Source organism: Haemaphysalis longicornis, unplaced genomic scaffold, assembly GCF_048455015.1.
Source record: "Haemaphysalis longicornis isolate Haplotype H1 unplaced genomic scaffold, Haemaphysalis longicornis Haplotype H1 scaffold_10, whole genome shotgun sequence".
NCBI classification, from domain to species: domain Eukaryota; kingdom Metazoa; phylum Arthropoda; class Arachnida; order Ixodida; family Ixodidae; genus Haemaphysalis; species Haemaphysalis longicornis.
The window spans coordinates 69,672,344-69,699,848 of NW_027526204.1; the positions used below are offsets into that span (position 1 = coordinate 69,672,344).

At 45.5% G+C, this 27,505-nt stretch overlaps 1 protein-coding gene across 8 annotated transcripts in view; it reads right to left on the bottom strand.

Annotated features, from left to right (window-relative positions):
• Nucleotides 1–1,243: 1,243 nt before the first annotated feature.
• The window catches only part of LOC144158709 (uncharacterized), a 41,864-nt gene continuing 15,602 nt past the window's right edge, over nt 1,244–27,505 (bottom strand). Inside the window, exons 5-9 of one of the 8 annotated variants that reach the window (XR_013320169.1) lie at nt 24,605–24,751; nt 24,484–24,543; nt 18,841–18,961; nt 18,151–18,204; nt 3,015–3,080 (exon numbers count right to left, since the gene is read on the bottom strand). Coding sequence is in view for 6 of the 8 variants with exons in the window: in XM_077689777.1 (XP_077545903.1) it covers nt 2,714–3,080; nt 18,841–18,961; nt 24,484–24,543; nt 24,605–24,751 (695 nt within the window). In the remaining 2 variants the exon portion in view is untranslated. Of the gene's footprint in view, nt 3,081–10,501; nt 11,339–13,538; nt 18,205–18,840; nt 18,962–23,353; nt 23,446–24,483; nt 24,544–24,604; nt 24,752–27,505 lie in introns of those variants that run through there. The other 7 variants (XR_013320170.1, XM_077689777.1, XM_077689776.1 and 4 more) reach the window with 7 other exon arrangements.

The following is a 27,505-nucleotide window of genomic DNA, read 5'->3' on the forward strand; positions in this document are numbered from 1 at the left end:
AGTGCGGCGGAACACATGCGAAGCTTACATAAGTCAGGTTTCTGCGCTCTTCACGAGTAGGAAGGATGGGTTAGCTGCAGCGCGGAACGGTGAAGTTCCGGGGACGCCGGCCGTGAGATGAAAGGCATTTGGTGCACTTTAAGTACCACAGGAACTGATATTATATGCCGTGGCAAAGCTGATATGTGCTAGCGAAAACTAGAAAAGAATCTGGGAGTCACCTCTCCGGTCTACAGAGCTGACTCGTTTCATCGCGACGCACGCACGCAACGCGTAAACACAACGGGATACATGCTTTAGAACAAGCACGCCAAGGAAGATTGGTGTGGACTACACTATGCTTGAATGCCTAAGCCTTCCGTTACGGTCTGGAAAAGTCACCCTTGCCGATTGTCTTTGAACAAAATTCTTCCATTGAAGAATGGCGAGCCAGCGATGTCTGGTCTCTGTGTGTTGTGCTCACTGCGGAAAGCGGTGCATTGAGAAAGGCCATGCTTCCCATGTACGAAAACTTTCCATGTCTGTACACTTTAGCACTTCCTCGAACGTTCTGTTTCATTTCGTGACGGCCAACGTGAGATCCGACTGCATCGACAATATGAAAGTGCGACTTTTTTGCGTACTTGGCACAGTCTGCGAACGACGAACTGCGAGCGAACAATGGCAGTCCACAGCGAAACTGAAACCGGAAAAGGCCAGTAGTGGCGAGTGCTACGCAAGCACCATCTGGCTAATGCAGGCGTAACTGCTAGCTGGAAACAGTCTATAGCTCCGTAGATAATAAACATATTTTATGAATTCTTACTACACGAAATTTATAAAGAAATAGAAATAGAATGCGTCCCAAATATTTGATGGTAGAAGTGACAGGGTTTCTTCAATAAAACGCAAAGAACTGTGCTTCTAGACCTTCCCTAGACATGGTCAGAGCTACATGGGAAGCACGCACACCACTGCAGAGCATGCTCAGCAGATGAAACTGGGCCGATTGAAGCAACTACAGTCAATCTTTGCCGTCTGCCGGCAGCAGGTACATCAAAATCACTACACATATGCTTGGCATTGTGCCACGTTTTCTTGGTATTTTTTACAAATTTACGCTACACATATATTTTACAATAAAATGATTAAACATTTAATTGCTACAACTTTAGGTTGAAAAGTACTTTACGGTAACAGCTTCTTCCTTGATTCTTTACCATTTTGTTTCTTTGAAATTAATGAAAGGCTGTAAAATGTGATGTACCATTATACTAAACTTTTTATTAACTTCCAAAACTACTCGACTCAAGGTGAAGCTTCCCTCTTTCCAAACCAGAAACAAACTGTAGTTTTCAGTGGCAACAGATGACCAGCAGTATTTACTGAACAAAAACGCTGCTCAGCTGTGATCAATATCATGCACTATACGTGTGGGGAGGTTAGGCATTTGATTTCATATTCGGCAGCAACAAAGGAACATTTATTTATTTATCACAGTACCCACAGCGCCAGTTTGGCATTATTGATTTGATTGATTGTAGTGTTTAACGCGCCGACGCAACGCAGGCGATGAGGCGCGCCGTAGTGGAGGGCTCCGGATTAATTTTGACCACCTGGGGATCTTTAACGTGCGCCGAAATCTCGTACACACGGGCGTTTTTGCTTTTCGCCTCCATCAGAAAAGCGGCCGCCGCGGCCAGTTTGTCATTACAGTGGGGGGAAGAAGCATATACAATTGACAGATGAAAGCAGTTAATATACACGAGTACAATTAATACAGTTAACACAGAAGAAAAAAGAGAACAAGAGAACTCATGAAGAGAGCAATAACAGTTAAAGGCAAATCGGTGATGCAAACCAAGAGCAAGGACATTAGGTTTTTTTGCTACAAAAAGATGGTGCAAGATAGTGCACTGAAAGTGCATGCTGTAATTGTTTCATACAGCCACATTGTTTATTTCACTGATGATGATGGGCTACCAAAAATAACAAAACTAAGTGATATATGCATGTTCTGACTACCACTTGCATGCTATCAAGGACCGTATAAAATGCTGTTAAAGGGCATGTTGGAAACCAAAGATTTCTATTTTACATATACAACCTGAAATATTTTAGTATAGCAGAAGTTCATTCACAGCCCAATTTTGCTTTTGTTGCTGGCTCGCTCTTTCACACTCAGGATCAGTCACCACTGTGCCAAAACAAAGACCGTAGAGGGCGATAACAACACCCTTCAGCACATGAGGATGCTTTTCATAACCAGATACCTAACTTCAGGCAATCATCCAGACAAGAGTACCCTAAACGATGCATTGAAGTGCATGTAACTGAAATTAGTAATAGTTTTATTGTGCAGCAACAAAAATCCAGCCTCGTCTCTCTAAAACATCTATTTATAAACCCAAAACATCTCAGCAGGCTCACATGTGATCAAATACAGCACGAGATAACATTGAGGGTAGCACTGAATTTTAGCAAAACGGCCCATAAACCACACAGGCACAACAGAAAAACCGTGGGTGAGAGTCCAAGACACGTGCATAGCATTAGTTTCTTTATACCAGTCACAGAGCAACTCTTTCAAAACACCAGCTGGTTTTTGTTAGCAAAGGTTTTTTGACAAAAGCTACAGACATAAGGCATTTCACCAGAGTGCAATCTTTCATGGCTAACTAGGTCACTTTAGTTAGTAAAGCTTTTCTGATAGATGCTACATATGCAAGACCTCTCACTCGATACAGTGCACGCTTTCATGCCGAACCAGGTTGGATTTTTTAGCAAAGCTTTTCTGACAGATGCTACATATCCAGGGCCTCTCACCAGAGTGCAATCTTTCATGACTGACCATGGTGCTTTTGTAAGCAAAGGTCTTGTGACAAATCCTACACACATAAGGCCTCTCACCAGAGTGGACTCTCATATGGATGTCCAGGTTGTGCTTTTTACGAAAAGCTTTTTCACAAACACTGCATATGGAGGGCAAGTAACTGCTACACACTTTCACGAGAGTAGTATGTTGGTTGCATTGTTGGCATGACTGGCTGGAATATAGCTTCCCTGTGATCTCCACTTCGCCATTGTCGTTGAGAAAAAACCTAAGTGGGAGAATAAGATAGACGATTGCACAAAACTATTGCAAAACTGTACAAAATTATTGCAAAAACAAACTAGACGCAATGTGATCCACCAACCACATGAATTTTCATTTTCAATTCAGTCAGCTCTAAATAATTCGAAACCAAATATTTGGAATTTTCCATTCATTTGAAGTAATGTGCTGCTTTCGGCCTTTTACTTGCAATTCACTTTAAAAATTTCTCAATATTTTGAATTTGAAACTCATTCCATCAGTTTTTTTGGAAGTAACTTAAAAAAAGCATTGAGGTGACCATCATTTCTTGAATAAATTTTAGAAATTTAGGTGCTAAAACAGTGTCTTGCTCTGTACTGCGTTGGTGCCATTGGAACTGAGGCGGTGAACAATTGATAAAGCAGCAGGCTAGTGGAGACTCGCACAAGTGCACAAATCTGTGTTTTCAGATCCTTAATTCCCAGGCGGCACAGAAAGTGTGTTCCATGACTGGCCCGTCTATGGCCGCTTTCTGGCATATCCAGCGAGCATGCAGGTTCTGGCAGCCACTGATCATACATTTACAGCCAACATTCGGCATTTCTCCGGCCGCCCGTATTCAGACACACAACAGCAGGTACCCGGTTGCCAGATATTAAGTTCAGTTTCGGCTGCCGATGTTCAGAAAGAGAACAGCCGAAGTACGGCCTTTGGGCATGTTTTTTGTTTGGGAAGCGATGTTCAGCCAAAGCACGGCAAGCGACCGGCCATAGCATATTCGTATTCTTGTGGCAGTTGGTGTTCGAAAGAAGACTGGCTGGAGTGTGGCTGCCGCGCATTCGCTCTTTTAATGATGAACCACGCGTCCGGTGGCAGAATATTTGTTGTCTTCGAAAACCAGTGCTATGGTGGTGACCGGCCGACGTACGGCCCAAGAATGTACGTTTTTCATTCGATTAGCAGTACTCGGCCGAATTACGGGAAGCGAACGGCCACAGAATATTTGGCAACCGGTGTTCAGGAGGAGACCAGCCGACGTAAGATCTCAAGTTATACGTCATTCTTTCAGTAGGCGGCGTACAGCTGAATAACTGCATGCGTCTGAGCGCAAGAGCTCATGCACAATTTGTTTGAAGGAGACCGGGCCGTGTAGGACCGGTTTTTCCCTGGGTGAAGAAAAAGCCGTTATGGATCTGAACGATGCAGATGCGTTTAATCCGCTCGGAGCTTCCACGTTTTAAATGAACTTCGTTTGTCAAACAGTAATGAGTAGTTATAAGTTAATGGGCAAGGTGCAAGGACTCGCTGGACATTACCAGATAACCTTTTAGGCCATCGGAATTCTATTTATTGCCACAAGAAGACACCGACGGGCGAGCTAGGCCTGGCCAGTCATAGCCGCTACCCCGCCTCCCCTGCTGGCTTCGTCGACGCATCAGCTCGATATTATTCGTCCCCTCCAAAAATGGAGAGTATTGGAGACATCGACCAGGCAGAGATTTCCGACCTGAGATGGCGGTGGTTCACCGAAAATAACTGGCCTTAAATCTTGGTAGAACGCGAACATCATCCCAATCTATAAGAAAGGTGAAATGAAGGACTTGAAAAATTACAGGCGGATCAGCTTACTGTCAGTCGTCTACAAGGTAATTACCAAGGTAATCGCTAACAGAATTTTCGCAACCTTAGATTTCAGTCAACTCAAAGAACAAGCAGGGTTCCGTAAAGGCTATTCAACAATGGACCATATTCACACGATCAATCAGGTGATAGAGAAGTGCGCCGAGTATACTGTACCCCTATATATAGCCTTCATAGGTTATGAGAAAGCATTTGACTCGGTCTACACCTCAGCAGTCATTCAGGCATTACGAAACCAGGGGTAGGTGAGCACATAGGCGTGCGCAGAGTTCTCAATTTGGGGGGGCAAAGTCTTACCGCTGCGCCCCCCCCCCCCAGAGCAACTCCCGACCTCTTCTCACTGAAGGCCTTGCGGTGCGAACGCAGTGCAAAGAGGGATGGTTATAAAATTTTTATTTCAATGTGATGGAATTGCAACACACACAAAATATTTCTGAGCAGAAATTTTACTTTTATGTGTTACATCGGCAAGGCATGGGGCAAATTTGGCGCCCCCTTCAGATGATTAGGGGGGGGCGGCCGCCCCCCCTGACCCCCTGTGCGCACGCCTATGGGTGAGCATTATGTAATACTAGAGGATATCTACAATGGGTCCACAGCTATCATCATCCTCCATAAGGAGAGCAGTAAAATACCTATAAGGAAGGGCGTCAGACAAGGAGACACAATCTCTCCAATGTTATTCACAACATGTTTACAAGTATTCAGAACGTTGGATACGGAGCAGGTGGAAGTAAGGGTTAATGGAGAATACCTCAGTAACCTCAGATTTGCTGATAACGTTGCCTAGCTAAGTAACTCGGGGGACGATTTGCAAAGCATGCTTTCTGCACTGGACAAACAGAGTAGAACCGTGGGCCTGAAAATTAATACGCAGAAAACCAAAGTAATGATCAATAACCCCGGGACAGCACAGCGGTTTGAGATAGGTGGCGAGGCAGCGGAAGTGCTAAGCGAATATATCTGCATAGGCCAAGTTGTGACCCCGGATCCCAACCATGAGGCAGAGATAATTAGAAGGATAAGAATGGGGTGGAGTACAGACATTCTCAGAGTGGCAGACATTCTCAGATAATGAATGGGAGCCTACCATTATCCCTGAAGAAGAAAGTGCATGACAGCTGCGTCTTACCGGCACTCACCTACAGGGCAGAAACTTGGAATCTCACTAAGAGGGTTCAACCTAAATTGAGAACGACTCAGCCGGCAATGGAGCAGAAGATGATAGCTGTAACATTAAGGGACGAGAAGCGAAGTGGGTCCGGGAAGAAACGCGTTTTAAGGACATATTAGTAGATATTAAGAATTAGAAATGGACGTGGGCAGGGCATGTAATTCGAAGGCAAGATAACGGTGTCATTAAGGGTAACAGAGTGGATCCCTAGAGAAGGCAAGCGTTGCAGGGGGCGGCAGAAAGTTAGATGGGCAGATGAGATCAAGAAGTTGCGGGGACAAATTGGTCGCAGATAGCACAGGACCGGGGTAATTGGAGATTAATGGGAGAGGCCTTTGCCCTGCAGTGGGCGTAGATAGGCTGGTGATAAAGCTTAAAGTAGGTGACTGTATTTTCTTGGACTGCAAAAAAGCATTTGACGGTGTTCTCTATGAACTTCTTGTTAGTACATTGCGGTCTATAAACTGAATGAATCTGTTATTGCATGGATAGCCCAGTATATCTCTCTAAGACGGCAGTCAGTCAACCTCAATGGTTGTTCATCCGAATATGTTCCCATGACCTTAGGAACTCCCCAAGACTCAGTTGCGGGCCCTCTTTCACATAAATAAATACATAAATGATATTACTATACATAAATGATATTACTATTGGCCTCAATGTTGGTTAAAATGGTCGCGAATGACTGTGTAGTTTACAGAACCTCAGCGAATGAACGTGATTGCGAATACCTGCAGCATGATTCGAATTTAATACGATCCTGGTGTGCTGATTCAGAAAAGTTGTTGTGTGTTAAAAAGTGTTAACATCACCTTTACAAGAAAACCTTCTTTGAATACGCCAATTGAATACGTCTACCGTAAATTACGCTGCTGTAAGAACGGCCAGGAAATATAAATAACTAGGAGTGTATTTAACGAGAGATTAGAGGTTAAAAAGGCACGTTCACAACATAAAAGTATTCGGCTGCACGTGTTTTTGTCTTTCTGAGACAAAAATTCAGTGAACCTCTATTTTACTTAAAAGAACAACCATATTTCACTCATGTGCGCTCAATGTAGGAGTACGCATGAGTCTGTTGTGGTCCCTACAATGAAGAGCTGGTTGATACGCTCGAAAATATATGGAATAGGGCGGTGCGATTTGTATTACGTAATTGGCACTGTCAACTTAGCATGTGGGAAAGTAAAAGTAAACTTAAATGGCAAATTTTTTCGTAATATCTATCATTCAAAAACTGGAATCGAAGGGGAGAAGTATATCCAAGTGCCATTCTACATATCCTAAAGCGGGATCGCAATCTTAAAGCAAATTATTATCTTTCCTTTAAAGGTGACACATTGCGCGATTCATTTTATCTGAGATGAATACGAGATTGTAATTATCTTCCATGTATGATTTTATCCACTGTTTATAATGACGATTTTCACCACGGTTTGTAGAAATATATTGTGTGAGTGATTTGTGTGGACGCTTCAGGCTTCGACTGTAGTGATAAGTTATGGCAACATGTGTCATACGTTTGACTTGGCAAGATTCTGAAGATTCTGGCAGGAAGGTTCTGGAAAGTCAAGATCCTGAATGAAATCGAGAAGGCAGACTTATTCTGAGCTAATGACAGTCCTGCTCTTATGCTTGTTTAATTGTAAATTCAATTAGTTCAAAGTTTCTTGCAGTCACCATGGTGCTTGTATTAACAGGAGCTGACTGTAATAGTAGTGTTCATGTAAACACTGGCGTAAGGTGTATGCAAAATCTAGTATTCCAACGTTTCCCTGCGCAATTTGTTTGGAACTTCCTCACTGACCGAGAAGCTAAAAAACGCACACCAATATATCATAAGCGTATAAATAATGTTGCAAGTCCAGTATTTTGCACATTTACAAAACAAAAGTAGGCACAAAATGAGCTTCATATACGATGCAAAAAGTACGCCAATAAAAAACTTCTCAAGTAAACAAGACACATCTATGGCGAAAAACAAATATATCATTTGTTCAATATTCACGAAATTTGTTCTCGAGGGAGTTTGCCAAATTTCGTGTTTTACTCAAACAAAACCTGGCAAAATGCTATTTGATCTCACGACAAACAAAAGCATCCATTCTGGTGCAGTCTAAGACTGAAAGAGTTTATGCATGCACAATTTCGCACGAGAGGAGCACGATAAATTCAGTAGGTATGTCTACATAATGCACAAACTAGCTCATTGCTCCATACAGAAAAACTGGCCTCCAAAACGTGTGGCGCAAAACGGGGTCTGCTTGAGTACTTCCACTGAGTCAGGGCTTAGGAATAGGCCCTCCTTAAACAACCCCAATTCACAATGAAGTACAAACACATCATAGGTGTAACTGAAAATGTACAACTAAATGAACAACTACAGTGCCTTAGTGGTCTTCGTGGTCTCAATAAAAAGTCTAGTGGTCTCAATAAAAAAGGGAACATCACATAATTAATCCAATCTGATTAAACCGGTTTACCAAGAAACACATAAAATTGCAGCTAGTGAAAAAATCTTCCAGTAGATATTGAAAATATAGTTTATTTTTGTGTCAAGTTTTTTGATTGTCTTACTTACCCCGACTCCGTCTTTTACTAGCGACTTCAGGTAAGGTGCGCCACCAAGCCTGTACTTTCAGCGACTGTCCACCAAATGGAAAGTGGATAAACAACTACACCGATGGAAAAGGCCGGCCTTTGTGCATACTTCTCAAATGGAATGCGAACGTCACAGCCGCACAATGCCTTGTTTCGTTGAAAAGCCCTATACAACAGTTCAAATAGCAGAAGGCACAAAAGCTAGTCAAATTTTGTGGGGTTGTATAAAAAGTACGCTTCTTATCTTTGTCTTGCTTCTTCGTGTTACAAAAAGATTTTTTTTAAACAGCTTGCCCTCTACATAACTGCCTTCATGGCGAGAATTTTGCTAAAACCACTAGGTAACCTGGCTCATTGGCTTTAGGTTTTGCCATAATCACAAGGCGGGAAACATGCTGGAGTAGACGAATTCTGCCGACAATCTGACCTCCACCCTCCAATTGACATCAAAAACAAGTCAAAGCCGCCTTGCCAGTAATTAGAGTGAATGAAATTTTGAGTGGTCATCATCACGATTAATATATATGCCTTCGCCGGAAAAGGTAATAGCCCTGCATTATTTATTCCCATTTGAAATAAATGCCTCAGTTCTGCCATTTGGTCACCAAAAGGACACACACAAAGAAATAATCAGCACAAGAATGTTGTAGTAAATACATGAATGGAATTACTATTATTAAAATGACACTAAAGGATGAACGAAATTTTGTTATACTTTTAAAAGATCATACACTTCATAGCACTCTTAGGTTTTGTTCGATGACCGATGATCTATTACTTTGAGATATCTGTAAAGAAAGCTAGCATTTCTCTCCTGCTTCCCTTCCATTTTTTGGCGACAGACATTGTGTCAAACCGGAGCGAGGCACCGGTGCCCTCTAGAGTGTAAACACTTGCTGCCAGGCACTTTCAGGCTGGCTACAGTAGCGTTTGCATCACTCGCCATGGCCGACTCCTGAGCATAAAGGAAAATATTTTACGAGACGGCATGATGTCATGCAACCAATCTTCGCAAGCCCCCCTCCATTGACATCACGCAGCTCCCTCGTTTCTCTTTCGCAAGCTGCTGGAGTAAGCCCTAGCAAGTGACCCACGATACTTTTTAACACAATGGCGTTATTAGGCTCATTTTTTGACCTTCCCATGCCTGCTAGCAGCCGTCCACTATCAGCCGTGCTCATCAAGCATCCGCATCAGTATGTCATCGCTGCCAAGCAGAAGATACGCCAAGGCAGGCAGATCCAAAGGTGAACCTGAATCTGGAATATGCGCAGCAGCAACTGAAATGTGGTAAGAAGGGCAACGAAAGTATGGCCGAGATGAATTGAAAAAATGCGTGAATGCAGCACGCGCCGCGCCAGTGCAGTGATCTTCTACGTTCTTTCAGTGGTAACGTGGCAGACTGCTCAGGGTATAACGTCGCCAGCCATGCCGCAATTGATGCCACCATGTCAAGGTGGCTCTCCCATCGAAACTAATGCCGCACAAATTGTGCCACCTACCTTTTAAAAAGGGGGCAGGCGATTATCGTCAGTGTCGCAGAAACCAAGGAAGGACTAGATTATGAGCAGACACAAAATCATGTTGACAAGTAAGAAAAAAACAGTATATAGCATGTAATTACAGCCTATTTTAAGTTACTTTTCGATTTTGCCTTGCTCTGCCACCCTTGCGGGTGTCTGGGGCAAACAAGTGATGCCCCACAAGGCTAGGTTAAGAACTCCCCCAAGAATATATTAAGTATGTCATCCCGAAGAACCCTCATGCAGGAATACTCGACATGGGCCTAATGACAAGTTGCAGAGCCGTTCTCACAGTACCAAACTGCAAAAAATCTTTAACATATTAAGCCACAATGTAAAAAGTCCAACCATTGGAAAAGCAAGAGTGAAAGAAGACATGATGAGACTCATGCGGGCACTGATTATGAGCCGGATATTGTACAGCTTTTTGTAGGGATATTGTACGGATACTGTAAGAACACGAAATAAACTCTTTACCCAGGCTAGCACATAATGCAGCACTCAGTTTTCCGATTTTCACTATGCCATGTGTCAAGGGCACCCCCAGAGAGGGGATGCATCAAAACCCCTTGAAAAGGAAAAAAAAAGAACAAGGAAATGGCCATTTGAAGTGTGTGCCAGGAGTGCACCAATGAGCGAACGCCAGCGCCTAAACCCCGAGGCATCATGGTCAAATATGGCAGCGCGCTGGTCAGCCAATTCGAGAACGCCGTGCAGGAGACCTGTGGCATGATCATATATGGACATGGAAAGGCCAGGAGCCAATGATAGTGCACCACGAATGCTCAGAGGAGTTAAAAGCGGGGCGCACAAAGAGAAGGGAGAGGACAGAAATTGGGAGGCAAGAAACCAGGAGGCGGCAGGAGCACGTGAGCTTCAAGGAACGAGCCAGGGGGACGTGGCCAGGCTAACGACTATGCTTACCAAGCCTGAGCAGGAGCGGGCCGACTTCGCATCAGCTCCGGCATCCTAGGCGCACCACGCACCTGTGTCTTCATGGCCCTAGCGGCAGCGGTCGGGCACCTGCAGCCAACGTCCACGCTCCGTCGACCATCGCTTCGACGGCCCCGAAAGGCTATGTTCGTGCCGAGCCTACCTGGGACCTCCAGCAGCAGCGGCTACCAGGCAGTAGCCACAGAGGAAACGTCAGGACGCACGGAGCTCACGCCGTCCAAGGAACAACCGAGTGCATCGAATGCCGGCATCGAAGCAAGACGAGGACGGCTAGCACCAGGACGCGGCCACGCAAGGGTGCGACACGTCAACACTGAAGACCAGGGTAGGCCAGTCCAATAGGGATGCAGTCGTAGGACACGACTAGGACGTTGTGGTGGTAGAGGCTACCTAGAAGGTGATTGTTTGAGTGGATTTGAACTAATGGTGTAGGACTTTATTGCAGGGACTTTTGAATTTCGATTTGAATTGTACTGTGGGATTTTTAAAAAAGTTAGGAATTTGAGTGTTTACTGGTTGAGTGCAATCGATTTATTAAGTGGTTTGCTTGAGGGTTTTTTCGAGTGTGTATTAAATGTGGGTTTTGTTAACACGTCAATGGCTTTCTGGCGTCGATCTCTCTGAGCTGGTTGAGACAACCTCACCATCAGTTCACATGACACACGACCACCGAAAAGTTCCTTAAAGTGCATGGGTCTTTATAGCACCTTTCAAAGCATAAGGAAAGCCAGTCTCCCAGTGCAAAGAAGTGACTCTGAAATAAATTAGGACAGGATATCCTATGCAAGATAGGCTGCCCCTCCTTTCCCCCTCCAGAAGAAAAAACTGGACGTCATGATGAAAATTGCACCGATGCAGCGACTCCAGATCAAAACTTTCCCCTACCAAATCATTTGATCCAAATCTACACAAGGACAATCGAGAAGCCAGGATCAAACTCCAATTAAAGTACCAGAATCATCCAAATACAAAATACACCAGTGCTAGAATATACGAAATTACTGAGGCAACAATCGTTGTAGTCAGCAACCCAGGCAATCTTTGTGACTGCATGATCTTCTCCCACACACAGAAACGAAAGAAGCAGTATTGGAGCCATCCTCTTGTAATCCAACTAGTGAAACTACCAAATAAGAGCATAAAAACCCATAGAGATTCATTGCAGCACCAGAAACATCGTTACAGATAGAACACTTAAACACATCGTAAAGATTCTCCCATCCACAATGAAGTTAAATTACATGGATATCCAACAAGAGGGACTAGACGGGATCAAGGCAGCAGTCAAAAAGCACGCAAACTCGCATACCGTGCTCCTTGCGGCCATGAATGTTGCACTCTCCTCCCTGGGATCACGATCCTTCGCATGCCACAAGGGGTTCTCGGCTGAAAATTCGCAAACTCTGCGCACGGTACAAACTAATCAATATACAGTGAAACCCCGCTGATACGTCCCCCAGACTGATTGATTGATTGATCGTGGGGTTTAACGCGCCGACACAACGCAGGCGATGAGGCGCGCCGTAGTGGAGGGCTCCGGATTAATTTTGACCACCTGGGGATCTTTAACATGCGCCGAAATCTCGAACACACGGGCGTTTTTGCTTTTCGCCTGCATCAGAAAAGCGGCCGCCGTGGCCGGGAATCGAACCCGCGACCTCGTGCTCAGCAGCGCAACGCCTTAGCCACTGAGCCACCGCGGCGGGTCACGTCCCCCAGACTTACGAAGATCCGCTTCTAATGACGGGTCACCACGGTACCGGCAAACTCTCCACAGAAACAATGCATTGAAAACCCCAATGGTATGACGCTCGGGTGCAAGCAGTCTGCTTCATACGACAGACCCTGGCGCACTTCGCTACCTCGTCCTGACCTTCTTTATTCTTAACCCCCGTTTTGCCCTGCTTGATATACAAACGTCCACAGGCGGACCAGACCATTTACTGAACAGACGCGAGCAAGCAGGCCAGTACTCGTGAACGGGAGTTCACCTGCGACGGCCTCACGTGGCAGCAGTACGCCAACGCGCCAACCGTGAGAAGTCGAAGTACACGTGGCAGGTGGACAATGAATTCGAAGCTCCCGTTGAGCCGCTGATGAATGCGAGAACACATACGAGGCAACCCCAAGGCAATGGGCAAACAGCTTCTTCATCTGCCAGCTCAATCCATGTTTCTTTCTTTCATGACGCTCTTTCTCCCTATATCTCTGCTCTCTGGTTATCAGTGTCTTTGAAATCTGCATTGTCACTCCACTCTTCTTTGCTAGAGTGCTTCAATTCACACGCGTCCGCTGCAAGTGTGAAGCAAATACCAAAGGTGATGGCTGGCGACACGTACCCGCCATTTCGGGTCACTCGCTGGCCACCGCAGCAAGTAACTGTAGCTAAACCACGCTATAATTTTCGCTGCAACACGGTTTACTCGCGAAGGGTGAATTATCTTATCTATTTCGCGTTGCTGGGTCTTGGGGGAAACAAAAGCAGCTAAGTGTTGAGCACTATGACTCAATAGCGACGGCACGGGACCATTCAAAGGGTGTCTCCACCATGTACGGTAATGCCGTTTTTTTTGTTCATCTCCGCCTCGTAGTATCGTTCGTTTCGCTTGACAATGGCCTCTCAATTTGCTCGACCAGGCCAGCCTTATATGGCGTAGCACACGGCACTTGGCTGGCGGGCTAGCTGGACGCCATAAAGGGGAAGGCGGCACAACATAGGCGTTGCTTTTTTTTTAACTTTGGATTTCATCTAAAGGTTTGCAAATCACGTGAGCACGCGCTAAATATAGTAATTTAAATAAGTTCTTAGCCTACCTCTCGCATGAGACCGTCTACTAGGCAGGCATTGCCCGCACTCCGGTTGTACAACACCCCCGTCATACGACGCTTTCTTGCCGTCCCTTGAAAGTTGTATTATCGGGGTTCTACTGTATTCGCAAATCTATGAAGGTGAAGTTCTTTTGTAATAAACATAAGATGTCAAGTGAAAACTGCGCTAAATGCAAAGAACCGGTGCCCTCTCACATGCAACCTAACAGTGCCGAAAGATATGTTCAATGTTACATATTCCATTTCTGTGGAGAAATGGCAAGCAGCTTTGACAAGCTCGCCACCTTGAGATTAGCGTGAGCTGATTGAGAGGGAAGGGAACGAGCTGCTGCAGCTAGGGCTATGGACTTTGGGTCTCCCTCGGTACATAATCAGCTACTTCTTATCGAACAAAAATATTCTTTCTATCCCTCTCTAAGCAAAAAAAACACGTTCAGACCGGCCCCGCCATGAGGGAATTGGCACTTTGAACCAGTGACAGTGTCGCCTTCTCGCTGAAGCTGACCAACACCAAGGAGCCTAAATCTCCCACTCCCATATTGAAAGCCACCCAAGTGTACCTATGCCTGACGTCTGACTTCCCTGTACAAGGGCAATTTAAAACTGTTGAGGACAGTCTCGCTCTTTTGGCTGATCATCACGGCGTGGAAAGCAGAATTCGTAAGTGCAGCAATTCTGTCCCAAAACGTGCTTCCGGCAAGTAACACTGTCGCATCTTACATCTTAAGAACTAATTGTAGATGTCACTAACTTTTTTCTTGTAGCTTCATGCCAGCATTTGTTTGGTTTGAGTTGGTGCACGCTCACACGGCAGGGTCAATGGCCCCGTGACTCTGCCATGATAACACTGACTGATTTTACTTTGTGAATAGGCTTCACTCTTCTGAAGTGGAAACATCTAACTTATTTTCCTCCATGCCCCCGAGAATGTTGCTTTGACCAAAGAGCCTGGCTTTCACTTTTATTAGTTGTCGCCGACAAAATGAGAAATGCTTTTCGTTGCTCCAGCATCTGGTGTGCCCGCCTGCGAAGGACATCCAAACCCCATGACGCCGGCCGCAAGAAAAGCAGCGACAAGCACCGTTTCAAATATAATCCAAGTGTGGCTACCCGGCTAGGCATCGCTCAAGTGGGAGCCTTCATGCCACCTTGTCTGGTGATCACATTATCTCCCATTCTGTTCTCACACATAGACGCGCCAAGCTGGCGTAAAACACACTTTTCCCACACTCGGAGCTACACCTGCACGATATACGGATTATTCCGCAGCAGCAGCTCGTTCTTTCCCAGTAGAAAGTGATGCAGGCATTTTGCTACCTCCCAGCTGGTTGAAAGATCCCAGTACAGAGTATCCCAGCATTCCTACTCTGGGGCTTAAAAACAGACTTTCAACATGTCATTAAGCTGCAGTGTGCTCCAAAAATCACAAATAATCGACGAACTTCTACAGCCACAACATAGTGGCATTAAAATGTCAGTGCCCATGGGTGCCCTGGCATAAACAAATGTCATATGCCATGGGTTGACCAACAGCAACTGCCGGATGCACGAAACAATGAAAGAGAAAAAGTGCCAATACTCTGAAAGCTCATCCAGGGGTGCAACAGCCCAAACACGGTTCCGAACAATTTTTGGAGCACCCAAATCTTGGTTTAGGAGCAGGAAATTCCAAATTTGGAGCAGGTATGCTACAAAGATACCTTTGTTTTGGAGCACCAAACACAAACTTGGAGCAGTTTATTACAAAAGAAGTGCAAACAATTTAACATCAGTGCAGACAAGCTTTAGCTTCAGTTGTCAAGGTCCTGCAAAAGTTAACAATGAATGCTCCAGAAAACTGCAAGGCATGGTGTATTTGTGCCAACCTACAAAGCAGGTTTATCTAATATGCTTAAACTGTTTACAAGATCAAGAAAGAAAGGAAACGAAAGAGAATGTTGTAAAAACCGCAAATGATCTCTTTATTTGTACTCCGAAGTGCCCTCATTAATAACCAGTCCAACCTAACTGTATAGCAAATAGCTTTTCCTACTAAGCAGCACATGGCTACACTAAAAGCAAATACGACAAACCGTTCTTCAATACCACCAGAAGCTAAGCAGCAGCAGATAAATGACTTATGCAGACGTCATTGGTGTCAAATCAATACTTTGCCTTTGACATTCTTTTAGTTCTCCAAGCTATTGAAAAAAAGAGTCGCCTGAAGGCTACCGAACATTCGTTAGTTTTGTGCAGTGCATCGCCTACTAAGCTCACACTGTCAAAGCATAGGCTCGGGCTGCATGTCCAGACCAGTGCATTTGCCATAAAATAATCTGCAACCGCTCTGCTCGCGATCGCCTGCATGGATACGATGAGCTGCTTTCGTCACTGCAAGTGGTGCACACTCCTTGCCTCCGCGGTGCACTTTGGCAGTCCTGCCCGTGGAGGCAGCAGCGACCACCACACTTGGGTTGTGGCCTAATAAACGCGTTCAGTGGTTTACAGCGGTGCCAACAGCGTTATGCCACACACGCTTCCGAGCAGACAGCGTAAGATGGTTATCAAGATTGGGTTGTTGACGGTTGCGCTTGTAGCTGGCCGCTATAACGTCTCTGCCCTTTTTCCATTCTTAACCTAGGGTCACTGCCCCTGCGCTGGTCAAAATCATTAGTCAACCAGTCTCTGCATTCCAGCTGTCAGTATATTCAAAATGGACATGTATTAACGACCTTTCGTGCTTTACCTCATAGTGCAATAACAACATACAATGGCGAATGTTTTAATCGGATATACCGGTGGCAGGCTAAGCGCTTGTCTGCGCTGAAGTCCCTTCATACACTTTAAAGTGACTTTAGTTTTGGCATAGCTACGGCACTACAGTGAACTAAAGTCCCTTCGTGGTCTGCTTGCAAGTTAACTAGAGGCATAGATGGCATAAGCTATGGACTGCGTATAAAAGGTGCTGTCTCCGCCACTGGATTCGATAATGTATGAACCTCAGGTATGTTGCCAACACGTCGTTTATTTCCCGCTAAAGTTCGCAAAACAGAAATTATGCACCTAGTATGGCATTTTTGTGCAGTGGGGCGCAATTTAAATGAATTTCATGGTTTTAGCGTAGCTTGGCTCAAAAATATGAAATTGTATCAAAATGGCGCAATTGGCGCAGTTCTCGTAGCCCTGCTTATCTAGTGGCTCTAGCAATAACTATGGCTGTCCCGATGCTTCCGGACAGAAATGAAAGAGTGAAGGCCTCCACGGAAAGCATCGGTGAATGCTTTGAACACGAAAGAAGTAGGTGCCTCATCTAAAAAATTCACGACTGTGAGTGTGAAGTCTGTTAACCAAGCTCATATACCGGTATGCCATGCTAGCTAGACGAAAAAGCCTTGCTAAGCACGTCAAACGTTCGTTCGTTGAGTGCTCCAAGTTCCACATCTGCTGCTGTTCTTTTCACCACTGCTACCCTTCTGCAAACCACTAGGTTGCTTCCAAACAACTGGCTGCATTAGTGACCAGGTCAGGCACAATTGGCACTATATATACTAATAAAGAGGGCAAATCTACCCACAATGTCGAGGAAAATAGTACCATATATATAACCATTACCATATATACCTGGCTTTTGGATTATGTGCCCTTATCTCTTCATGTTTGTGCAGAGCATTGCATGCGTAGCATTTAACACCCTGCAATGGCTCCAGAGATTAGATGACCTAAGTGCTTAGGATAGCACTTGCTTATATCGATGCCTAGGATAGCACTCAAACTGAACAGCTGAATGACACCAAGTGCAACAAGAGTCCATTTCCAGCTCAAATGGTTGGTAAACTAAAAAATAAAAAAAATATCATCTGCTCAAGCTCTAATTTTTTATTTTGCCTTAGTGAAATGATTTTGTTTGTCTTGCAAACATGCTCTTAAATGCCGATTCGCAACTTACATACACCAAAACTGCAATTTTCATTACGATTTTGAATGCACAGGTTGCAATGCCTAGAAGAGGGATAAAATAGCTCTGTCCCAACTGGAAGCTTTTTCATTTTCTCGAGCCCCCCCGATAGCCAGAAAGCAACATCCACACTATACACAATATCAGAACTCCAAAAGAAAAGAACATGTGAACTGCAAGAAGCATCGGAAACTGCTGCAAGGCAGAAGTTCAGATATAATGAAGGCAACAGCCATGGTTGACGGAGGCAGAAGCAAGACCATTTTGCTTGCAATGGCATAAAATGTATCCCGTGAAACTGAGCATATGCAAAGAGGTATTGCCCAGTTTGCCTTAAATGTTGAGATCCTGCATGTGACAGCAGTGTCACTGGCAATGCAACGAAATTTTATGGCTTTGCTTTTAAACTAGCAAGAACTGAATTCCATGCTTTTCGTACTTGGCCAGGTTTTCTATACATCTTGGGACACCAATTTTGCCGTGCATCTTCTAACTGCGTGAAAAGATGCATGCAGTGTTTTAATACCATACAATTTAAAGGGGAAAACAAAACGGACACTGCAATTTTCTTGTCATTGCAATCTTCACTTGTGCTATTTACAAATGAAACCATTACCTAATTTTGACATTTAAAAGGTTGATTGTGGGGTTTAACACGCTGACGCTACACAGCTGATGAGGTGCACTGCAGTGGAGTGCTCCGGATTGATGTTGACCCCTGGGGATCTCTAACGTGCATTGGTATGTCGAACACACGGGTGTTTTCACTTTTTTTTCACCTCCATTATAAAAGCGGGCCCCGCGGCCAGGAATCAAACGTGCATACTTTGGCTTTGGCAGCATGCAACCATACCCTTTGACCCACTGCAGCGGCTGACTCAGATGAAACCATATCCTGATTTTGGCATTTTAAAACATTAGCTGGGATTATTTTCTGATCCAGTTATATGCAGATCTGTACAGTATATAAGCCAGTATTGTCCAAGCCCTAACTTTGGTTCCATTTCTATTTGTGAATGTCCCCCCAAACTATATTCACCAGATTCTTTGAGCTAAGAAAAATGAGTCACCGTTTTAAGTAGCGATGTTCTACAAGTAACAGAAGTGGCAGCATTGCCCAGTAACGTACTCTGTGTTGCGAGAGCGTGGTTGGCAGGAACATGTATGAGGATCAGCCTTCGTCAGAATGCCTGCACCATCTTGTGAAGCAGGGAATTTCCCAAAAGCACCAGATAAGGCATTCTCCACGTCTAAAACAAAAAAAGAAAACATGGTTACAACAGTGAAATCCTACTGATAATAAAAAACCCTCAGATAGGCTCTCCACTAAAACGCACCATATGCATTTTCCTCTACACTACACAAGGCTATGCCAGAGTATTCTTAAAGCCTCAAGAGACAATTTACCGGATAAGAACTGTATCCTTATGCAGTATTACACTGACAAAGGCCAGAATACTCGGAAGGATTGCTTGACTTGTGGAGGAAAGGCATAGCAAGTCGGGCTGCACAAATAATTGAGTCAAACGCAAGGTAAAATATGGATATGGTAAAATGAAATATGGTAGTTTTACGTTAGACAAAAGCAAAAGTCCTTAGTTTTGTTATGTTACGATTTGTCTTAACCACACTCGGTGTCATCTATATTAACTACACTGCATAGTGGGATGTTTTGCAAGCAAAATGGCTGGACAGGAAGTACTCATTAGGTTATGGAAGCCACATACCAACCTGTTTTCATTTTCACTTTTCTTTAAAAATTAATACCACACATAGGCATAAATACTGAACATAAAAAAGTTCCCTACATTGATGGTGCTCGCTACCCAAGGCTCTCAAGCCTCATCTCGTTCATTCTAGTGCAAATCGCTCACCCTAACCACCTTCGTCAAAACCGGCTTTTCTCTTGGACGAAGGGTGCATGTAATATTTCTGTAAACTCGTCCTATGTTAGCCAATGTAACTCACAATATATATTTACTTGCAAACAAAAACACCTTGAGCGGTGGAACAGGGCACATCAGTTTGGGAGCTGTCCTGGGAGCAGGCAAAATCGCCTTTTGTAGCAGGCTTGGAGCAGGTTCAGAGTAGCCAGAAAGGCTGTTTGGCAGGGGGCTGGCACAAGCTGCTGTGCCAGCCCCCTGCCAATTAGGGTTAACTTATTTATATACCATATTAGGTGTTCTACCTTGCACTGGAACCCACTCTGACCCGGGAACACAGTTCTTCAAGTCTATCTGGAAATTTACATGCAGAATTATCTACCTTCGGCCCCAGCGAGTGCCCCGTGTTATCATCGTTCAAAAGGTAAACCTCAGGCGCAATGTCAGAGGGGATAAGATAACAGGCCTTCACTTTGTGCACAGTACACCGCAGTGTTAAGCGAAACCACGGCGGCATTCTGTAAAACAAGGCGTTTGTTTATTTTTTCTATCGAACAGTGGTTTCAGTGCTTGCGAAGTAGAACACAGCTTTGTCTTCTCCAATCACGGGGTTGAGAGAGCGGAATGTATGCAGTAGACTACATAAGGAGAGCATGTTAGAAGGCATAATTAATGCTGGAACATCCTTCACAAGCAAAGCTAACCCCGAAGTTCACCAACGAAAATGAGTAATTACCTCACATCATTCACTCAGTTAACCGCGTTTCCGATAACAGCTATCTTACGTATGCTATGCCAACCGTAACTCGAAATAATCATGCCCTAAACCTCGCCCCATTTCATGCACACACCAATGTATTCAAATTTAGTTTTTTTTCCAAGAACGACAACACAGTGGAATTTACTGCCGGGCGAGATTAGGAGCGCATCGATAAATCAATTTCTGCCTTTTCTTGAAAGTCGTGTCTAATCAATAGTTCCTTGCTTTGTTGTGTTAGTATGTGCGCCCCATCCTGCAGTTCCCACTCATTGGATGTATAACAATTTTTCTGTGTACATTGGCATCGGGATTTTGTTCTGAATGGAATTGCCATGTGTGCAGGTGTGTATATTTTATTTTTTTGTTTCCTGAACTGGTGCATTTGTAATCACTGCTCTGTATTTCAACCACTCCTGCTACAGCCCTTAAAGGGCTGCAGTATGTGAAAAAATAAATAAATAATAAACACAGGCTAACCGAATTAACAAGCAAGAGCAAAGTGTCCAAGACCCTGTCTGTTCAATACAAGCAGCTATGCTCGTCAAAAATGATAGACTAAATTAGAGTTGACCTCCAATACACTGCAACCTTTTAAGCGAATATTATTCTGTTTTCTATCTGTTCACAACAAGAACATTTCCCTACTTTTTGGTTATTTTTCCCTGATTTTGCCATAGCGGTCAGCACTCGCAAACAGAACCATGAAATTGAAACACACAGATGTCCAAAGTGAAGGCGGAGAGGTCACAAGGTGCCTGTGGCCTTACCGCCGAGCAAAAGTCAACTTCCATAGCCACTCATAGTCTTGATGAAACCGAAACATCACCGCATTCAAACCGAACACAAGATGATTCAGTCAAGTTTTCAGGCACAGGGCTTCACGGCAGTCGTATCTTTCCGCTCAATTTGGGCTCTGTGGCGCAGGACGACCCTGATAAACGAGTTTGGCACAATAGGGGCTGTTCGGTGCATGATGGCGCAGGCAAACAAGTTTGGCGCTCATAAGCACAAATGGCAGAGTGGTACCACCCCTGCACCTTTCAGATACTATGCCATGCAGGAAGGCAGCACCTATCCAACCTGGTTTAGATAGCCGGTGGTGCTCTTGTTTGAATGGTGCACGTTGTGGAATATTTTTGGTTCTTGGGGGCAACCTAGCCAATTTTATGGTGTAGGCCACCACATTAGCTCCCGGCGTATCAAACACGTGGACCTGGCATTTATGGTAGCCCAGCGAAGTTTTGCGGATACAAGAACACAGTAGAGAGTAGTGCCAAAGCCCAGCTGCTTATTTTTGAACTCCCAAAGCAGGTGTGCACAAAGCTTGCCAGCATTCATGAATCACGCCATGCGGTCATGATCGCGAATAGGAGGCAGGCACTCCCGGCACAAGACAACAGTCCCCACCTGTGATACATGGTCTGCGGCAACCGCGCTGTTCCACTGATGTCACCAAAGCCGGCTCTCCGATCTGACTCTCTTCCATGCGCACATGTTCACACAGCCAGCACGTGGAGCGTCTTAGCCATCTCTCGGGCAATGCTGAACTAACGGCGCGCCGGACAGGTTTCAGTGCATAGCGTCTCTACCAGCTCGGCTCGGGAAAGCAGGTCGCGCTTCTCCACTATTCCCATGCTCTTCCCTCCTGAAGACTGGACGCCCCTTGAACTCGAGTGACACCACATTACACAACATTCGTCACAATGCCTCAAGTCAGCAAAAACGCCACCAAACGCCACTCCTATGCCAGTCCACACCAAGGTTCGTTACAAAATGCCACCATCATGATGCTCCCCTCACAAACTCGGAAACATATTGCACTGGTTGTGAGTCTCTTGCGGGTGGGCAGCACAGCAGGTTGGCAGGTGCAGGGGTAGCCTGCAGCCACATTTGACGAACGCCGAGGTCACATGATGATGTGACCTCTTCTCCCAAATTAAGGTGGCATCAAGAAGGGCCTTGCCGACTGCGGCTGCCTGAAGGCTCACGCCAATCCTGCCACCTCCTCTGGTTCGTGGCCACTTCGACCACAGGTTCTCCTGAACGGTTGGCTGCCGAGTGGTCGGTGGCCCAGCAGGCCAAAGCAGCTACTGGCAATAGCTCCACGGGCCGCGCTCGGCCCAGCCCGTGGTTCAGCAGGCCATCCTTGCTGTCCATAGCAGTGGTGACTGGTGTGGTTCCCAGTGTTATCCGTTTGCAGGGGGTCTTACTCTTAAAGTCCAGTGCAAACGATTCCCATACTAGAAGTGGGCAGCGGAAGTTCTCCGCAATCTACTGTGACTGGCCGGAACTTTCATTGACAACCTCGCCACATCGGGTAATAAAGCTGCATGCCCGAGGGTTTTCCCACTTGCCTGTTCGCTTGCTCGCAAAATCGCGAGTACAACAACCGTGCTTCAGCAGCCACCCTGCTTGGAGGCAGCTCGCCTGACGATTACAGGGTGTCGGCTTCGAAATACTCATCTATGTTATTTCGGCCAGAGCATTAGTTGGCAAAGCTGCGTCAGCATCAAGCAGGCGGGGCTCTTGCAAGTCAGTCACAGCATTACAAGCTGCTGTAGAACCAGCGCCAACTACAATACAAGCAGCTTATGGGCGCACATCACTGGTATAGGTTGCCTGAGAGTCTGTCTCTTTCAAAGACAGGCGATCTCTTACAACCACAAAGCCCCAGCTGAGCTGCGCAAAGCTCTTACTGCCTAAATGCAGTCTCGAGCGGAACCTTCCCCATATTAAGACACACGCACTCCAGAAGTGCGGAGACAACCATCCCACAGCTCCCGCTTCCCCCCACAGCAAAAGAAGACTGACCTTCAGCTCCCCCCCTCATTCTTTGTCAGGCGTCGGATCGGTGAACACTCTATCTTAAACTCGAAGCGGAGCAGCCGCAGGCTGATTGTGTGGATTTGTAAACTCCAAAACATTGCACCCTCGTTAGGTAGTGTCCACCGCACCATCCGATGCATGCAGGAAACTTCAACTGGCGCCGAAGGCGCATCTGCACGGCGACAGCGCTATGAGGAAGATGACCCACCGCCATTTGGAACAAGGCCTACGTATCTCCCGCCCCGGAAACGAGCCATGACTGCGGCTGTTTGGAGATTACAAAGCGTGTATCCTTCAGATGTACTATCTGGTACATGTAGGAAGGTTTACACACAAAAAAAACAGTGACAACCCAGTGGACAGTAGTGCCAAAGCACAGCTGCTTACTTGGAAACTCCCAAAGAACGCTAGCACAAGAATCGACAACGTTCACAAATCACGCCCTCCGGTCGTGATCGTGAATGGGAGGCAGCTGCTACTGGCACGCAACAGTCCCCACCTAACATACAAGGTCCGCCCCGGCCGTGCTGTACTACCAATGTCACCCAGACCGGCTCTCCGAACTGAATCTCATCCCCATGCACACGTTCGCGCAGTCAGCCTGCGGAACGGCAGAGCCATTTCTCGGGCACTGCCAAACTAGTGGCGCACCGGACGGGTTTAAGCACATCATGCCTCTCCCAGAAGCGCGCCCCGGCTTAGAATCATGGGTTGCAGTCCTCCACAATTCCCACAACACATAACTTGGAATTTTTAAATTTTCTTTCAACAGATGGAATGGCAGCACAAAAGCCTTGCATGACAAAGGGCAGAGCAACAGATGGAAAAGCCAAAAAAGTAATGCAAAAAGTCCAGCACTTCCAAGTGGTACGATTTTATCTTCCCGAAGAAGAAAAAAAAAGACCTTTCAAGCTTAACATATTAAGGTTACCCGTAGGTGATGAGATGGTTGATAGGTGTCCACAACCAAATAAAACTACACGAACTTTGTCATACACTGAAAATGTGTGGCAGCCATTTCTGGACATGAATAAAAATGCTGCTTTGCACAGCAGCAGCCCACCAGCTCAGCCATAAGATGCTGAGGTAATTGCTGACAGCCCATCTTTGCCAAAAAAAGCCAGCACACCTGCTGCAGTTAAGATTTAAGACATGTAAAATTTTCACAACTTCACAATATCCCCTTCTAAAAGCCGAATAAGTTGCTTGAACAGTTATCAACAATGGTCATTACGGGTATAATTTCTGCCAGCTGAGTTGGCTAGTTCACAAGGAATACTTATGTGAGAATCCCACTTCTAACCTGGAAATTCTTCTGTTTGGGAGCTTGTGCTGGTGAGCAACCCAAGACAGCACTGCGTACCTGAAAAGAAAATGTATTTGTAGAAGTGGAGAGGAACTAGCAATCAGAATAAAGATGCTACCTATTGTCATAGTAGTAATGGCCGCCTGTGTCCTTTGGCTGCAGGATACAACTGGTGGGTGAGCTGTAACCACAGGCATGGCCATGACGCAGCTGTCAGGCATCGAGGATGTACCACGAGAAATTCTTGTCAGTGCTGTAGTGTTTTCTGTAAATAAACAGCCCAATCATGAGAAAACTTAAATGAGAATTGTCTCACAAACTTCTCAAGCTGAGATTGAAGTGTAAAAAGCTTCTTTTGCATGTACAGATATCACCAACAAAGTTTCAACCGTAACTGCTTCATATAGCATATTTTTGCAATTAATTTTAATCTCTGCACACATGAGAAAGTTCGAAACAGATACCCTTTCAACATCCGCATCAGCATGATGCATTTAGCACATCGCCTTAGATTGCAGACGTCGAGGCTTCAGTGATGTAGCCAAGGTGCTGGCTGCGGTTGGTATGCGCTGCTCCCATTTGTGCATCATGTCACAGTTTTGGGACTCACGTCATGCTGCTCAGGTGCGTGTGACTACAGCCAGTTTGAACACATGCACTTGAGCAAGCACGCACATCCAGGCGTGCTACGATGAGAACAGTGATGTCAAGAGCTCCTTCCTGCCATGGTAGCAATCTCATTGTTTTTCATCCAAATATTTTGAAAGCAACGCAAATGAACGAGGCTATAAACAATTCGTTATGCTGTGGTCAACCACCGCATGTGCCATTCTATAATTAGTGGTCTAATAGGCACCCACAAACGCAAAAAGAACACACTACGAAAATTTCATATCAGTACTCCTTTAACTACATCGCAGTAAGCTGATCACTAGTGTTACTATTCTGCTGAAGACAGCACGCACACAATTTACCCACCCGAGAAGCATCCTGCAAACAGAAACAGTTAAATATATCTGCTTCCTTACTGTGCAAAACAATTCATAAACTGAGCACACGTTCAGACTATTCTGCACTAGACAGGGTGCAGATGATATGCGGCATGGCTATGGGTGTGGCGTACATTTTTCTCTGTTGTAAGCTCTATGCTGGTATAAACCATTAGCCCAAGATGCTTTATCATTAACTCCTCGAAACATTGAAGCCCAGTCAGACCATCGCTTCCCGTAATTTTCAATGCCAAGTGCATTGGGAATGGTGGGGATGCCTCCTTCAGCCACGTCTTAAGGTGAGGCCTAAAGCTTAACCGGGATCACATGACCATATCTGAATTTGAGAGTAGCCTGAACGTCATTGCCAGGGCAACCTAGCTCAAGACCGCCGCAGTGGCGCTTTGGCCAGCGACAAAAACTCCATGCCACGGCTAAACCAATTTTGCCTACGTTGCCACTTTGCCTACGTTGCTACCCCAACAGTAATCAATCACGGCGCTAGATAGATCACTGGGAAAACTAGACACTGGGAGAGTTTATTATGCATTGTTCAAACGCAATACAGGAGGAGGTCCCGAAGTTCCAAAGAACTGTCCGGGGGACCTCACATGAAAAGATATCAAATACTGTTACATTTCAAACCAGCGACAATTATACATAACTAAATAAAGCAACCTAATTAGTACGAAAAATACTTCATAGACAAATCAGTTTGGTCATTGGAAAAGAATAATTATGTCATGAAATTTTGAACAATACAGTCATCATCATACCCACAGTATAATTTGAAGAAGGAATCCACAGGGAGTACCTCGACTTCTTCACAGGATGCTTCGACCTCCTCTAACCCCCGTATTCAGAAAGCATACTTAACTTATGCCATAAGAAAGCCTTTCGTAAGTGTCGGAAAATGACAAGGATGAGAAAAGGCCACTTTCCGCTTCACAAACCTTCCTTAAGGCATACTTATCAAAGGCGCCCTTTTCGAGGCACGCTAGGCTCCTGCGAACCAGGCTAGCGCGATGCGCCAATCCGTACACGGCGTGAGGGTGGGACTTGACCTTTGCACCAATAGCGGAGAACGCTGCCGTGGCACCAGCTTCGAAGCGCTCGGATCAGCCAGCTCCGTCCGCAGCCGGAAACCGCAGGGAACTTAGGGCTTAGCATCACGGCAGAATACTGATTGCTACTTGCGCATGATTATATATTGCGTGAATATATACCGCGCATGATTATATATTGCGTGAATTTTTACCACAGCATCATCCCCTTTCTTGGATGCATAATTTGGTTTCCGCGATTAGTTCCATTCTGGCAAGCGGAAGCAATCTGTAGCTGCACCTGCCGGCGTCGTTCTATGAGCGGAGGCAGCACCACAGTGCCGGCGCTGGCCGCATCGCGTGCCTGCCGGGCCGGCGGGCCGGTGCGAGGTGCGCGGTGTGAGCACGGGACCCCGGCCAGATTCGCAGCATTCGAACAAGGCCTTCAAGCAGTGCTAGCATTCTTTAAAAAAGTGGTGAATTATTGAACATATACTGATGATTCCAGAGGCATTTTTGTGTATAGTTATAGTTTGTATTCACGGGTGAGGCATGCATGCAGGCAACCATGTGAGCGAGCAGCGAGCCGTTACTGGTTACGTCCGGCTCAGCGGGATGGCGGTACTTGTCCAAGCTATGCACATGATGTGTGTTGGACGTTCCAAACGCTAACCCACCGTATACAAAGTAATGACTCAACTCCAATGTGATTGTGTTAAAGCATCTCTGTTGACACCACCGTTGAGAATCGGGTTGAAACGGAGCAGACAACGCACACCGGTGTATTTTTTTTCTGCGGCGTACGACCACATTGGCACAAGCCATCTTGGGAAGGAGTGGCACACTCGCAGCAATGTCTCCAATTTCATTTCATTTCATTTCATTTATTTACTCTCAGGGCCGCAAGACGTTACAGAGAGGAGTGGCATTTTACAGGACTAAAAAGTAATACAGCATATAATATTGTCACGAAGACAAGGACGATGC